General features: G+C 40.0%; 1 protein-coding gene across 3 annotated transcripts in view; it reads right to left on the bottom strand.

The window, feature by feature from the left end:
- The window catches only part of cep72 (centrosomal protein 72), a 155,064-nt gene that overhangs the window by 107,837 nt on the left and 30,263 nt on the right, over nt 1–16,964 (bottom strand). For all 3 annotated transcript variants that reach the window (XM_060849960.1, XM_060849959.1, XM_060849961.1), the window contains one exon: nt 8,748–8,856. In XM_060849960.1, coding sequence (XP_060705943.1) covers nt 8,748–8,856 — 109 coding nt within the window. The remainder of the gene's footprint in view (nt 1–8,747; nt 8,857–16,964) is intronic.

Below are 16,964 nucleotides of genomic sequence, written 5' to 3' on the forward strand. Positions count from 1 at the left end.
GCAGTGAGTTGAGGGGTGCATAGGTTAAGTTATTTTATTTTACATTAGGATTAACCCTCAGCACAACATTGTGGGCCAAAAGACCTGTTCTGTACTGTACTTTTCTATGTTCTAATTTCTAACACTTGATCCTTGTGAACCACAATCCCCTCTAGCCTAGTAGCCCGTTTCTCAGTATTTTCCTCGACAATGTTATGAATACTGACAAAAAAATATTCATTTAGCGCTTCCCCATCTCCTCTGACTCCACGCACAACTTCCCACTACTAATCTTACTCTAGTCATTCTTTTATCCCTTATATACCTGTAGAAAGCTTTAGGGCTTTTCATGATCCTATCTGCCAACAACTTCTCATGTCCCCTCCTTGCTCATCTTAGTTCCCTCTTCAGGTCTTTCCTGGCTACCTTGTAACTCTCAATGGCCCTAACTGAGCCTTCACATCTCATCCTAACATTAGCCTCCTTCTTCCTCTTGACAAGAGATTCAACTTCCTTAGTAAACCATAGCTCCTGTGCTCAACAACTGCCTCCCCGTCTGACAGGTACGTACTTATCAAGGACACACAGTAGCTGTTCCTTGAATAAGCTCCACATTTATATTGTGCCCAACCGTGCATTTTACTACCCCATCCTATGCATCCTAAATCTTGTCTAATCGCATCGTAATTGCCTTTTCCCCGGCTGTAGCTCTTGCCCCCCGGTGTAAACCTGACACTGCTCATGTCCAAATAGTCTGCAACACTCAAAGCTGAAGGGTGGTCACCGCACAAGATACTTGAGAGCTGCCAATATCTGCTGAGTGTTGAGTTCAAACTGATCCCATTTTGCCTGTCAAGTGTAATAGCTCAGAGAGTGGAAAGCACAAATTGATGGAACAGACATTCAAACACTAGCCAAGTGGCAGCACAGTGGCTCAGTGGTTAGCATTGCTGCCTCACAGTGCCAGGGACCTGGGTTCAAGCCCCATCTCGGGCAACTATCTGTGTGAAGTTTGCACACTCTTCCTGTGCCTGTGTGGGTTTCCTCTGGGTGCTCTGGTTTCCTCCCACAGTCAAAAGACATGCAGGTTAGGTGAATTAGCCATTCTAAATTGCCCAGTGTTAGATGCATTTGTCAGGGGTAAATATAAGGTAGGGGAATGGGTCTGGGTGGGTTACACTTCAGAGGGTTGGTGTGGACTTGTTGGGCCGAAGGGCCTGTTTCCCCATACTGTAGGGAATCTAATCCAATCTAAAAGGGTAGATAAGTTTGTATAACTATAATGATCATTTTTTAAATTTGTCTGCTTTTTAAAATAAATAAATTGGCAGCAGTCATCACTTAATTAAAAAATAATCCCTCTGTTAGGCTGCGTTGACTTACAGGCCAACTGGACAGGGTTATAAAATATGAGCATCTGGATGGACAATCTTTCTATTCTTTGTTGGCATTTGCCCAAGGACACGTATCACGTCATTAGGCATGCTTGGGTTGAGATAACTCAACTATCTCAGCAAAGGGTTCTGAAGTCTTAAGATCATAAGCAAGAGCTATATTAGATGATTGCAAGTTTAATTTTTCCTTTCTATATGTCTCCTGAAGTCTATCCATTGTAGATATATTGGACGAATATCTATGACAGGGCACGTAGGCAGCATGAGCTGGTACACAGGGTATTGAATAAAAGATTCTTCCCAACACCATGCCCACTAAGAGAAAAACTGCACTTAAATGGATACTTTTTAACCAAGGCAGGTCCTACAAGTGAGAAAATTACTGACTACATCACCAACCAAATCCAGCCAACAGTTTTTAAACAGAGCCTGCCAGATCAGAGTTCTCACAGGACACAAAGTTCAAAAAGACAAGGACAGAGATTGGATTTGCCAGCATGGCACTGACTGGTGAACCTGCTACACCCTCATGTGTAAAGATAAACAGAGATGATCAGTAAATCATCAATTACTAAAAGCTGCATTAACCTCTTCTCTACTGCCTGTTTCTCCCTAACTACATTCTCCTCTTTGCTTTACTTCTTTCTGAAGTGATGTTCCTATGCCTCGTCTGCATGTTGGAAAGGGAAACTGCTTGCAGAGTTAAATGGGATCCTCTACAGCCTACCTTTTAATTAATCAAATAATCAAATTAAATTCCACCCTCAATCAAAAATACTTATCGCCCCTTGTTTAATAACCACTTAACCCCTGTATCCTCTTCTCTCTTTTACTTTCTATCTGCTCCGATGCACTTTCACAAGGCCAAGTACTGAAAGCCCAGAAGTCTCTCACTTTCAAGTCTTACCCTTCCGCTCCCATCTGCACTTTCCTCAAGTCGGTGTTTATTCTTTTAAAATGCAACTTTCAAAAAAAAGCACATTATATTGAAGAAAGTTTAGTCTGACTCCTGATATTAACAACTAAAATACTGGCATATTTTGCAATTATTAGGGAAGTAAAGGGATACTTTCATGGGAGGCAGCTCACAGGAGGCTTACTGGGATGAAACCTGGAATGCAGGAATGGTCTGAGTGAAGGCTAAACATGTTGGGACTCTACTCAAAGTCTCAAGAGACAGAAACTGGCTCTTCAGTCCAATTCATCCTTGGCAACAAAATATCCGAAATAAATCTAGTCCCATTTACCAGCAATTGACCCATATGCCTCTAAACCTTCATACACCCATCCAGATACTTTTTTAAATGTTATGATTTGGAGGAGCCGGTGTTGGACAGGGGTGGACAAAGTTAAAAATCACACAACACCTTTTAAACATCACTCCTTTTAAGTCACATTCTCAAGAATAACTTCAGGTTTTCTAACAAAAGGTGTCATCTCTGTTCAGACAATGTTTTAAAAGTGTGAGGTTAAAGTCTGTCAATGAACACAAAACGTTTATGGGGTGAATCTGAATTTGGAGAATAATATTTTATTTTGCTCAAAAAATGCATAACCTACAGTCAATCCATGTAATATTCTATAAATTCCACTTTAGAAATAGAACCAGCCTGACTCAAGATTCGGACACAGACTGACTTTAACCTCACACTTTTAAAGCATTGTCTGAGCTGAGATGACACTTTTTGTTAGAAAATTTGAAGCTATTCTTGAGAATGTGACTTAATCGGAGTTCTGGAATTTACATATTAATGAACCAAATCTAGCAGACCCATTCTAAAAGATGGAAGTCTTAGAGTCATGGAGATGTACAGCACGGAAACAGACCCTTCGGCGACTAGATATTCCAAACCAATCTAGTCCCACCTGCTAGCATCCAGCCCATATCCCTCTAAACCCTTCCTATTCATATACACATCCAAATGCCTTTTAAATGTTGCAATTGTACCATCCTCCACCACATCCTCTTGCAGCTCATTCCATACACATACCAACCTCTGTGTGAAAAAGTTGCCCCTTAGGTCTCTTTTATATCTTTTCCCTCTCACCCTATACCTATGCTCTCTCGTCCTGGACACCCCGACCCCAGGGAAAAGACATTGCCTATTTATCCTATCCAAGCCTCTCATAATTTTGCAAACATCTATAAGGTCACCCCTCCGCCTCCGATGCTCCAGGGAAAACAGCCCCAGCCTGTTCAGCCTCTCCCTATAGCTCAACTCCTCCAACCCTCGCAACATCCTTGTAAATCTTTTCTGAACCCTTTCAAGTTTCACAACATCTTTCCGATAGGAAGGAGACCAGGATTGCACATAATATTCCAACAGTGGCCTAACCAATGACCTGTACAGCTGCAACATGACCTCCCAACTTCTGTACTCAATACTCTGACCAATAAAGGAAAGCAAACCAAACACCTTCTTCACTATCCTATCTACCTGCGACTTCACTTTCAAGGAGCTATGAACCTGCACTCCAAGGTCTCTTTGTTCAACAACACTCCCTAGGACCTTATCAGTAAGGTGTATAAGTCCTGCTAAGATTTGCTTTCCCAAAATGCAGCACCTCACATTTATCTGAATTAAACTCCATCTGCCACTTCTCAGCCCGTTGGCCTATCTGGTCCACATCCTGTTGTAATCGGAGGTAACCCTCTTCACTGTCCACTACACCTCCAGTTTTGGTGTCATCTGCAAACATATTAACCATACCTCTTATGCTCACATCCAAATCATTTACGTAACCGCCAAAAACTTGAGGACCCAGCACCGATCCTTGTGGCACTCCACTGGTCACAGGCCTCCAGTCTGAAAAACAACCCTTCACCACCACCCTGTCTTCTACCTTTGAGCCAGTTCTGTATCCAAATGGCTAATTCTCCCTGTATTCTGAGAGATCTAACCTTGCTAACCAGTCTCCCATGGGGAACCTTGTCGAACGCTTTACTGAAGTCCATATAGATCACATTTACCATTCTGCCTTCATCAATTTTCTCTGTTATATATTCAAAAAACTCAATCAAGTTTGTGAGGCATGACTTCCCACGCACAAAGCCATGTTGACTATCCCCAATTAGTCCTTGCCTTTCCAAATACATGTACATCCTGTCCCTCAGGATTCTCTCCAACAACATGCCCATCACCAACGTCAGACTCACTGGTCTACAGTCCCTGGCTTGTCCGTACCACCCTTCTTAAACAGTGGCACCACGTTAGCCAACCGCCAGTCTTCTAGAACCTCACCTGTGACTAGCGATGACACAAATTTCTCAGCAAGAGGCCCAGCAATCACTTCTCTAGCTTCCCAGAGTTCTAGGAACACATCTGATCAGTTCCTGGGGATTTACCCACCATTAACCGTCTCAAGACATCCAGCACTTCCTCCTCTGTAATAAAGGACATTTTTCAAGGTGTAACCATCTATTTCCCTACATTCTATATCTTCCATATCCTTTTCCACAATAAATACTGATGCAAAATACTCATTTAGTATGTCCCCCATTTTCTGCGGCTCCACGCAAAGGCCGCCTTGCTGATCTTTGAGGGACCCTATTCTCTCCCTAGTTACCCTTTTGTCCTTAATGTATTTGTAAAAACCATTTCAATTCTCCTTAATTGTATTTGCCAAAGCTATCTCATGTCCCCTTTTTGCCTTCCCGATTTCCCTCATAAGTATACGCGTACTGCCTTTATACTCTAAGGATTCACTCCATCTATCCTGTCCATACCTGACATATGCTTCCTTCTTTTTCTTAACCAAACCCTCAACTTCTTTAGTCATCCAGCATTCCCTATACCTATCAGCCTTCCCTTTCATCCTGACAGAAATATACTTCCTCTGGATTCTTGTTATCTCATTTCTGAAGGCTTCCCATTTTCCAGCCATCCCTTTCCTGTGAACATCTGCCCCAAATCAGCTTTTGAAAGTTCTTGCCTAATACCGTCAAAATTGGCCTTTCTCCAATTTAGAACTTCAACTTTTAGATCTAGTCTATCCTTTTCCATCATTATTTTAAATCTAATAGAATTATGCTCGCTGGCCCCAAAGTGCTCCCCCAAAGACACCTCAGTCACCTGCCCTGCCTTACTTTCCAAGAGTAGGTCAGGTTTTGCACCTTCTCTAGTAGGTACATCCACATACTGAATCAGAAAATGTTCTTGTACCCACTTAACAAATTCCTCTCCATGCAAACCCTTAACACGATGGCAGTCCCAGTCTGTGTGTGAAAAGCTAAAATCTCCTACCATAACCATCCTATTATTCTTACAGATAGCTGAGATCTCCTTACAAGTTTGTTTCTCAATTTCCCTCTGACTATTAGGGGGTCTACTATATAATTCCAATAAGGTTATCATTCCTTTCTTATTTCTCAGTTCCACCCAAATAAATTCCCTGGATGTATATCTGGGAATATCCTCCCTAAAGTACAGCTTTAATGCTATCCCTTATCAAAAACTCCACTCCCCCTCCTCTCTTACCCCCCTTTCTATCCATCCTATAGCATTTGTATCCTGGAACATTAAGTTGCCAGTCCTGCCCATCCCTGAGCCATGTTTCTGTATTTGCCATGATGCCTCAGTCCCATGTTCCTAACCATGCCCTGAGTTCATCTGCCTTCCCTGTTAGGCCCCTTGCATTGAAATAAATGCAGTTTAATTTATTAGTCCTACCTTGTCCCTGCCTGCCCTGACTGTTTGACTCACTTCTGTTCTCAACTGTACCAGTCTCAGATTGATCTCTTTCCTCACTATCTCCCTGGGTCCCAACCCCATCCCACACACCTTACTAGTTTAAATCCTCCTGAGCAGCTCTAGCAAATCTCCTTGCCAATATATTAGTCCCCTTCCAATTTAGGTGCTATCCGTCCTTCTTGTTCAGGTCACTTCTATCCCAAAAGAGATTCCAATGATCCAAAAATGTGAATCCTTCACCGATACATCAGCTCCTCAGCCATGCATTCATCTGCTCTATCTTCCTATTCCTAGCTCGTAGCACCGGGAGTAATCCAGGTATTACTATTCTCGAGGACCTCCTTTGTAAATTACTCCTAACTCTCTGATCTCCCTTCAGAAGCTCACCCTTTTCCTTTCCTATGTCATTGGTTCCAATGTGGACAATGAGCTCTTGCTGGCTCCTCTCCCTCTTGGGAACATTCTGCACCCTCCCCGAGACATCCTTGATCCTGGCACCAGAGAAGCAACACACTATTCTGATTTTTTGCTTCTGGCCACAGAAACGTGTTTGTACCTCAGACTAGAAAGTCCCGAACACAATTGATCTCTTGGAACCTGATGAACACCTCGTTGCATTAGAGCCAGTCTCAATATCAGAAACTTGGCTGTTCGTGCTATGTTTCCCAATGAATCGATCACCCCCTACATTTTCCAAAACAGCATACTTGTTTGAAATGGGGATAGCCACAGAAGACTCCTGCGTGAGCTGCCGACCTCTCTTATCTTTACTGGAATTAATCCATCTATGTAACTGTATCTGTGACTTTTCCCTCTTCCTATAACTGCCACCCATCACATACTGTTGCTATTGCAAATTCCTCATTGCCTCTAACTGTCTCTCCAACTGATCCATTCGATCTGATTGGATTCTCAACCAATAATCTGCAGTAACTCTTAAACTCTCTTTAAACTCCCACATATGACAAGTGCATATCACTCTACTAAAGGCCATTTTTGCTCCTTCACAATCTACAGACCCAGAAAATAACACCGTCTTAATTCCTCTACAAAACACTGCCCCAGTTAAATTCATAGTTATAGCTTATATTTGAAGTTTAATCAAGAGACATATCTCAAAAAACATATAATCAAGAACGAATCCACACACTTAAAACAATTCACTTACCTGGTTCTGTGTTGTGAACTTCGCCCAAACAGTTCCTCCAACATCAGTTGTGAATTTTACTGTTTGCTAATTTTCCTAGACACACTCCGATGTCCAGCGATACATGAATTCAAACAGCAAAGGCAGTAACTGTGCAGGTTCACTGTGGTGTCAGTTTTTCTTCTCTCTCTCTCTCTCTCCTGCACTGACCTCACCATCTGCTTCCTTTGTCTGTTCTTTTCCCTTTTAAAACTGCTGTTGTTTTGACTTTTTTTTCCAAAGTTCCGAAACAATGCAACAGCATATGAAACAGTAATTGCTGCTCCTGGAATTTGAGGAAATCATCTCCAACACATAAAATACCTCAAAAAAGGAGCAGCAGTTACCACCAGAAATTTTTCCCATTCTCCATCTTGAATTACCCAGAATCCTCTAAGTGTCTTCAATATATTTCAGCGGCATGACACTCATTTTGCGATAAATTCAGCGTCTTATGGTCCTGCTCCACAACCACCTGAAGGAGCAGCGCTTCAAAAGCCAGTGCTTCCAAATAAATCTGCTGAACTGTAACCTGTTGCGTGATTTTTATCTTGTTAAATGTTTTAACCACACCAGCCTCCACCAATTCCTCCGACAGTTCATTCCGTACAAGCATCACTTCTGCATGAAAATGTTGTTCCTTAGGTCCCTTTTAAACGATTCCCCTCTCACTTTAAACGTATGCCCTCTAGTTTTGGACTCTCCCACCCTGGGGACATTCCTAGAGATGCATTTTTATTTGGTAAAACAGTTAGTCATAGAGTCATAGAGAAGTACAGCATGGAAATAGACCCTTCGGTCCAATCCATCCATGCCAACCAGATATCCCAACCCAATCTAGTCCCACCTGCGATATCCCTCCAAACCCTTCCTATTCATATACCCATCAAAATGCCTTTTAAATGTTGCAATTGTACCAGACTTCACCACTTCCTCTGGCAGCTCATTCCATACACGTACCACCCTCTGCGTGAAAATGTTGGCCCTGAGGTTTCTTTTATATCTTTCTCCTCTCATCCTAAACCTGTGCCCTCTAGTTCTGGACTCCCCCACCCCAGGGAAAAGACTTTGCCTATTTACCCTATCCATTCCCCTCATAATTGTGTAAACCTCTATAAGGTCACCCCTCAACCTCCAATATTTCAGGTAAAGCAGCCCCAGCCTGTTCAACCTCTCCCTATAGCTCAAATCCTCCAACCCTGGCAACATCCTTGTAAATCTTGTCTGAACCCTTTCAAGTTTCACAACATCTTTCCAATAGGAAGGAGATCAGAATTGCACGCAATATTCCAACAGTGGTCTAACCAATGTCCAGTACAGCTGCACATGACCTCCCAATTCCTGTACTCAATACTCTGACCAATAAAGGAAAGCATACCAAACGCCTTCTTAACCTCCAACTCACACAGTGTAATGTGAGAGCTGTTAACTTAAAAAATAGATACATTCACATACCCAAGAGTAAATTATCAAATTGTTGCCTCCTTCTCTTCTCACCTTTCATTATCTTCTTCCTCAATCGGACAATCTTGGAATTCATGTGCCTGATCTGAAGTGAAGTGCATTAGTGCTGCTTTGCGCTCACTGTCTCTAATCGGTCGATCATCTGCAAAAGAGCACATCACCGTTTAACGTAATCGTCAACCGTAAAGTGCCAAAGTTATTCAACTTCACTTAATAAAAAGGATAGAAGTGCTATTTCATAATTCTTGAAGCAAAAAATACACCTGCACATCAGCTGTTTATGAGCCAAGTTGTTGCACCATCTAATTTGATTAAGATTTAATTTTTCTGTAGCTTTCGGCTAAATTAAACATTGCAACATATTTGATTAAAAGAACCGTAATTGTAGGGTTACATACAAAGATCAGTCATTACCCACCACAAAATGGGTATTTTAAGTATTTTTCCTAGAAATTTGTGGAAAAATATTGTTGACACAGATTCTCAACTTTACTGAAGACCGCTGCCAAGATTCTGAACACTTGCAATATCACTTAAAACACATTTTGCATTCATGCGCGGTACCTGTTCATGTCTCAGAGATATCTCACTATCTTCAAATATTGCAAGTTTTGTTTTGAAATTAGATCATTTTGTTTCATGTCAAAGTTTCTCTGCTCAATTTTGAGCTGTTTGCTTCCCCCAAAATCATTTTCTTTTGGTAGTAACTTGTATTGTTTATTTATTGCAGTGTTGACAATTTTCACTCAGGCTGCCTCTTCGGAAAATCCCCTTGTTTTCTTTTAATTCATCTTAATTTCATTGAAGTAAATCAAATAAAAAGATTTGTCCCAGTCTGCACTGTCTCTGACAAAGCAAGAAAATGAGAAGCAAGTCAGCCATAAAAAGCGGAGGAAGATTGTTTCCCGGTCCTTTGAAGCATGAAGACGCAAGTTTAAAAGGTGAGTAAACTTGACAAATGTGCAGGAGTAACCTCCTGCCATCAACTGCAGATTCCTCTTGAAAGCATCAAGGAGACTTCCCTACTTTAATGTGATGGAACCTGAAATAACAGGGACTTCCCTGGAGGAAAATGCATGCAATATAAAAGTGGTTGAAGTCTTCCATACCCACGAACACACTCCCTCACAAGCTTATACTCCATCACACTCACACACACAGTTTACCAGGCTTGCACACACATAAACACACTCTCTCACGTGCACTCATACACACACATTGACTCTCTCTCTCTCTCTCTCTCATGCACACGCATATAGATCAATGCGGTGAATTTGTATTGGCAGAATATTTGCAGATACATTCTATTTTGCTCAAAAAATGCACAATCTGCAGGCAGTCAATCTCTGTACTATTTTGTAAATTCCACTTTGGAAATAGAACCAATCTGACTGAAGATTGGGATACAGACAGATTCCAACCTCAATGCTTGTCTGAGCTGAGATGTCTCTTTTTTTTAAAAACATAAAACCTTAAGTTATCTCGGGAATGTGACTTAAAAGAACTTCTGGGATATACATATTAATACCTGAAACCTGCAACCCATTCTAAAAGATGAAAGACTTGACAGCAATCTAGGTTTGTTCAATATATCACTTCAGTTGCATTACACTGTAATCTTTTGCTATAAATTCTGTGTCTTATGGTCCTGCTCCACAATCACCTGAGCTGGTGCTTCCAAACAAACCTGTTGGACTATAACCTGGAGTTGTGTGATTTTTAAATTTGAGAAAGCGAGTACTGTAGATGCTGGAGATCATAGTCGAGAGTGTGGTGCTGGAAAAGCACAGCCGGTCAAGCAGCATCAGAATCGATGTTTCGGACATAAGCCGTTCACCAGGAATGAAGGGCTTACGTCCAAAACATCTATTCTTCTGCTCCTCGGATGTTGCCTGACCGGCTGTGCTTTTCCAGCACCCCACTCTCGTCTCTGATTTTTAACTTTGTCCATCCCAGTCCAACACCGGCTCCTCCACATCATACTTATTCCAAACATTAATGCTGCTAAAGGGACAATTATCCTGCAGGAGAGAAGTGATTGAGAATATCTTGAAACTATTGAGTATTTTCTTATGATGCATTCTCTGCTTGTGGATACTGTAACATTGACCATTTTGAATGAGGTATTGTCTTATCAGTACAAATACTGCATTATTTGTGTGTGGCACTTTCTTCTGCAAACATTAGCTTAAAAGAATCATACATACTCAGCTGCAAATGACAATTGGGTGAAAGTGTTAAGTGCTACAATTAATTTGGAATGTACCCATTCCAAAATACGAGACAGCTGAATACTCTCAACAGTAAATCGATGTTACCAGTAAGAACAATCTAATATAAAGCAGAGGGAACAAATTACAAAATTGCTGAAAAGAAAAATGTGGATTGGTTAACAGCAAGATCCAGCACAACATGTCCAATGAGCAAAATGCTACGCTGTTGACTGACCATACATTTGCATTAAAAAGGTAAAATTTACAATTATTGGGAGATAATTGGCAGCATACCATCCCAAAGTATTCCAGATCTAATTAAATAATTCTGAAATATGGCTTTGATATAATATTGGAAGGTAAATTAAAAGATGGACCGGTGCTATTCAGTATCGGTGATATTGTACAAACCCTTACTCTCAGAACCATGGAAATTTCCTGGTACATGAAAAGGTCACATGACTGATCATATCTCTGCCAGCCACAAGATGAGCCACCCAACCCACATATCAGTTTTCAAGATTTGATCTATAGCCCAGCAGGGTTCAACACTTGAAAAAGACACACAGAAAACAGCAGCAGGAGTAGGCCATTTGGCCCTTTGAGCCTCCTCTGACATTTGTTATGATCATGGCTGATCAATCAACTCAATCATCTATTCCTGATTTTTCCCCATATCCTTTCATCTCTTTAGTCCCAATTGCTATATCCAATTCCTACTAGAAATCTACAATGCTTTGGCCAAATTTGTTTAAATTAATTGAAGATTTTTGAATCTATTCTCTTTCAGGCAGAGAACTCCAAGTTCCTTCTAACCTCTGTGTGAAAAAGATTTTCCTCATCTTCCCTCTAAACATGGTGTGTTGCTTTTGAAATTAAAAATCATTGTTTTAATGGAAATGTAATTTTTTTAACATTAAAACTTGGTCATCAGCATCTGTATTTAGCTGTAATTTTAATGAGGGAAGCTAAAATTATTTGTAAAATTTGTAGTACTTTAAAGGTAATGAATCTGAAGATTTCACGCACACAGAAAAACTAGAAAAATAGCTACTGTATCATCATAACCTGCAGCATGTTTTACCACAGAACAGATGAAACAGACAATGAGACATTTTTGTATTTACCTTTGATGTAAGTCAGTTTTATTCAAGTTAATGGACGGACATTTGTATACTGGTATTTCAATACCCATGATACCTTCATGTCACAGTAACAGCTCTGATGTCATAAAGATATATTTATATCAAATCAGTTTAACTGTTTTCAATATTTCAAACTAACTTGTTATATCAAGTGCATCGTAGAGTATTCGGTAATTCAATATTTTCATTCTGATGGAATAAACAGACAATGTAATAAATTGTTCCAATTTTCCATTCACGACCTGTGCAATTCAATAAACTATGCAATTCATCTTGAACATCAAGTGGATGCTTCAGAGAAAACAATTTTAACACAGATCTTTATGCTTGGTGATCTACAAAGGAGAATCTAGTTGTAAGTACATAGTTTTCAGGTTCATTTACTGCACATTTACCCTCAGAAATATCATCTATGTTTGATTTATTCAAGCAATTGGTTTTTTTGAATGAATCTCCATCTTTTGCAAGTCTAGTTGTATGACAAACATTAGATATTTTGTAAGTATCTTGGTCTAATGATCTCAAATGGGTTTATATTTCCCTATTTAATGGAATGTAGCCCTACTTTGTATCTTATGGTGGAAAATCCCTCAAGAAAACTGTACTTCTAGTTCTCATGATGAAAGTTATTCTAAAAGTACTTTCAAATTTTAACAGTTCTAGTTATTTAGTCATAGAGATGGGACAGCACGAAAACAGACCGTCAAAATGAAGCCAACAAAATCAGAAGATTCTAGATTTGATTCCTGGTCTATGATGATCTCAACAAATACAACAGCAGCAATATATTTAGATTTAATTACTGCGGACAAGGGAACAGACACCTTCTAGAATTTAAGAACCTGCCTGCTCTCCAGCAACCCTATCGGAAAAATGTTTGTGAATCCCAAGTGACAGCAGGAAGGCACTTCCTCTTGCTTCATAAAAGGTAAAAATTGAACTCAGTTTTGGAACACAAAAGCAGACCAGGGGTCAGAATTGACCAGATTACTTGTCTGAAAGCCATTTGTTCAAAGTTTCAGGTAACACTATAAAGTGATCAGATGCAGTAGAATGAGTTACAAAAGACTAATTGCTCTTTCCATTTTTTCACACTCACTACCATCTGTATAGAATTGTTAAATCTCTACTGTCAATGGTCAGCACAGCGGTCTCATGGTTAGCACAGCTACTTCTCAGTACTAGAGACCTGGGTTTGATTCCAGCCTTTGGTGACTGTGTGGAGGTTGCACATTCTCCCAGTGTCAGTAATGGCATCTACTGGCTGCTCCAGTCTCCTACCAATCCATCTAACCTACCAAAAATGTGCAGGTTAGGTGGATTGGCCATGGTAGAATTGTCCATAGTGTCCAGAGATGTGCAGGCATGGTAAATGCAGAGTTACAGGGATAGGGGTATATACAGGGATACTGTGGGTAAAGAGATCCTTTATTTGGAAATACAATTTACCATAATTAGTCTTTTTACTGCATCATCATAGAAAACCTACACATACATATAAAAGGAAAGCTAATGGAATCCCTACTTGAAGATATAACAGAAAAAGATCCAGAGACTGCAGTCAGTATAATGCATATGCAAAAGGCCATGGTTGGCTAACATTATTTCTATTACTTAAGTAATCCAGTAAAGAAAATAGAAACAAAAACAAAAAGAATAATGCAGTTGATGCAGCATTTGGATTTTGAAACATCCTTTGATAATTATACTTATGACAAATCAAAGAACATACAAGACAAGTAGCAGAAGGAGTAGCAAGCTGGCTACAAAAAGAAAAAGGAAGGAAGCTACATTTCAGACAGGCAAAAGATTAGAAGTGATGTTTCTTACGCGCTGGGACCAATGTCACAATGTCAAAACGTGAACATCATGCTGGTGTATTTAACGTAGAAGAGGACTGCTACAAAATACTGGAAAATATCAGTAAACTTGCTTGTGGGTGTGCAATTGGCAAATTAGTTTCAATATGGATAAGCCTAAGTGGTGTATTTAGATAGGAAAAATAAGGAGACCCAAATGACGGTATGGTGGTTAAAGGGCAGCACTGTGGCTCAGTGGTTAGCACTGCTATCTCACAGCGCCAGGGATCTAGGTTCAATTCCAGCCTTGAGCGACTCTGTGTGGAGTCTGCACATTCTCCCACTGTCTGCGCAGGTTTCTTCCCACAATCCAAAGATGTGCAGGTTAGGTGAATTAGCCATGTTAAATTGCTCTTCGTGTTCAGGATGTGTAGGTTAGGTGCATTAGTCAGGGGTAAAATGTACAGTAATTGGGTAGGGGAATGGGGCTGGCTGGGTCACTCATTGGAAGGTCAGGCTGGACTTGTTGAACTGAATGGCCTGTTTCCACACTATCGGGATTCTATGATTTTTATGATAACTATTGAGGGTTGTGTATCTAAATGAGATCGAGGAACAGATTATCTTGGAAAACAGAAAAACAAATCACAAATTAACAACAGAATAATAAAGCTACAAATGATGTAATCAAACACTGGGACTCATTTATAATAACATAAGACATCAGAGTAGAACTGAGACCATTCAGCCCATCGAGTCTGCTCTGCTATTCAATCATAGCTGATAAGTTTCTAGACCCTATTCTCCCGCTTTTTCTCCATAACTCTTGATAATCAAGAACCTAAGTCTTAAATATACTCAATGACCTAGCCTTCACAGCCTTCTGTGGCAATAACTCCATAGATTCACCGCTCTCTGGCTGAAGAAGTTTTTCCCTATCTCCATTTTAAAAGGCCTTCCCCTTTATTCTAAGGCTGCACTTTCTACAGGAATAGAATTGAAAAGCACAGCACCTATGTAAAAATTAATATAGAACTTTGGTTAGATCATTCATGGGTGTAGTGCGAATAATTCTGGCATTTATACTAGCTAAAGGACAACACTGAAGGTGGATCTAAAATCTAAAATGCAACATAATAAATTCTATCAGGAAAGTTGAAACAGGCTGGAACTCTTAAGAAAAGAGAAGACTGACAGGTATCAGAAAGAAAACGTTAACATTCAAAAAATAATTTTATGGGGCAGGTGTAGAGAAGATGCTTCCACCTGTGGGGAAGAACAGATTGAGAGTTCACAAAACTAAGATAATCAAAAATAAATCCAACAGGAAAATTGGTAGAAGCCTTCCCAAAGAGTGGTTAGAATAAGAACTTGCTCCCAGAAAGATTAGTTAGAATGACTAACACAGATGAATGGAAAAGTTTATAAAATGTGGGAGAAGAAATACACATTTAAAATAACTTGTTTGGAAGAAAATAACTGGTAAAAGGTTGTGTACAGCAGAAACATGGTCTTGGAATGTTTGGCATGAATTACCTCTATGTAGGAAATACTATGCAATAGATTTCACAGGTGAACCAAACCCCTTTCAATCCAAAGTGCTTTCAAGACTCTAAGTGACACCTCCAATTCCCAAACTCAATAACTTGGTTTGGTTTTCCTAAAATTTTAAACCTCATAACCTAAACCTGTTCAATTAATAGCCATTCTTGTGATGGAGTTTTTGAAATTTCGATACTAAGAAAACAGCAATTGCTTGAAGTAAAGAAAATATTACTTGCATTACACCTAATATTGTAGACTTTTTCAAACTTTAGTGAATCACTATTCTGTGGGCAAGATATATTTAACTTCCCCTTTGCCATGACCTAGATTATTTGAAGGATGTATATTTCATAAAAGATGCACACTCTCTAATAGCCTAATGCCTCTTCCCTATCTTTTCAAAATAGCAGATTTTCTCTCTTTGGATCATTGCCCAATTCTCTTTTGGAACCCACAGCTCGGTCTGCCTCCATCACACATTCAGATGAATTGTGGATCTGAACCATTCGCTGCGAAGAAAATATAGTTTTCTTCATGTTACAATTGCTTCTCTTAACAATCAACCTGGATCTGTCCCCTCTGGTCCTTGATCCTTTCATCAATGCATACAGTTTCCTTCTATCAGCTCTGTAAAGATCCCTCAAAATTGCGACACCACTATCAAACGAACCTCTCAGGGCAATAAATGCTAGTTTTGCCAATAATGCCCACATCCCAGAATGAATATAAAAATAAAGTGGACTATTTCTCTCTTCAATTCCCTGCATTACATGAATGTAGGAGCATCAAGGAGTGTAATAATAACGGAAATGTATCCAATCAGCCTTTGAAACTCTCCACCGTGAGCAACTCGAAGGGCAAGGACAGTAGATGTGTGGGAACACCACCAGCTGCAAAATCCCCTCCAAGCCATACACCATATACTAAGTTCAGAATATACCAACATTCCTTCATGTTCCTAGGTCAGCAGTTGTACCCTGGAGCTCACCACCACCTTTCAAGCATAACGATGGATGAGATGTAAATGCCAGTATAGCAATAACAACATCACATGAACAAATGAGGGGAAAAAATCCCCTCAGATCTGTTCCACCATTCAATTAGACGTGGGGGATTTGGTGCCATGTCCCTCAAACTGTTTGTTAATCTTAACTCAGTCCAGAAAACTCCAGTTGTCGGTTTTATATAATTCCTTTGCAAACTTGTTTAACCTGAATCAGTTTGCCTGATTTTGGTTATTTTGCATAGTGTGTATACAGGCTTCCATAACCATAAAATGCCCACATTTCCTAAAGCTATGAGGAGAGACTATGCTGACGAAACAGCCAAACGTAAAAATACTGCCACTTAATTATTGGAGCCTGAACATGACAGCCTGCTGTTGAGTGAATGCTTCAGCAAGTTGAGTTTCAGACAAAGCAAGGCCCATAAAAAAGTTTTCAGAATGGAGGTTGATAAACTGTTTAATAAAATATTTAAAAGGATAAAAAACATGGCAACATGTGTAAGTGGGTAGATCTCTTTGGTTCTGTCAATGAGTCAGTACAA

The sequence above is a fragment of the Hemiscyllium ocellatum genome, chromosome 34 (genome assembly GCF_020745735.1).
Source record: "Hemiscyllium ocellatum isolate sHemOce1 chromosome 34, sHemOce1.pat.X.cur, whole genome shotgun sequence".
In the NCBI taxonomy this organism is placed as follows: Eukaryota; Metazoa; Chordata; class Chondrichthyes; order Orectolobiformes; family Hemiscylliidae; genus Hemiscyllium; species Hemiscyllium ocellatum.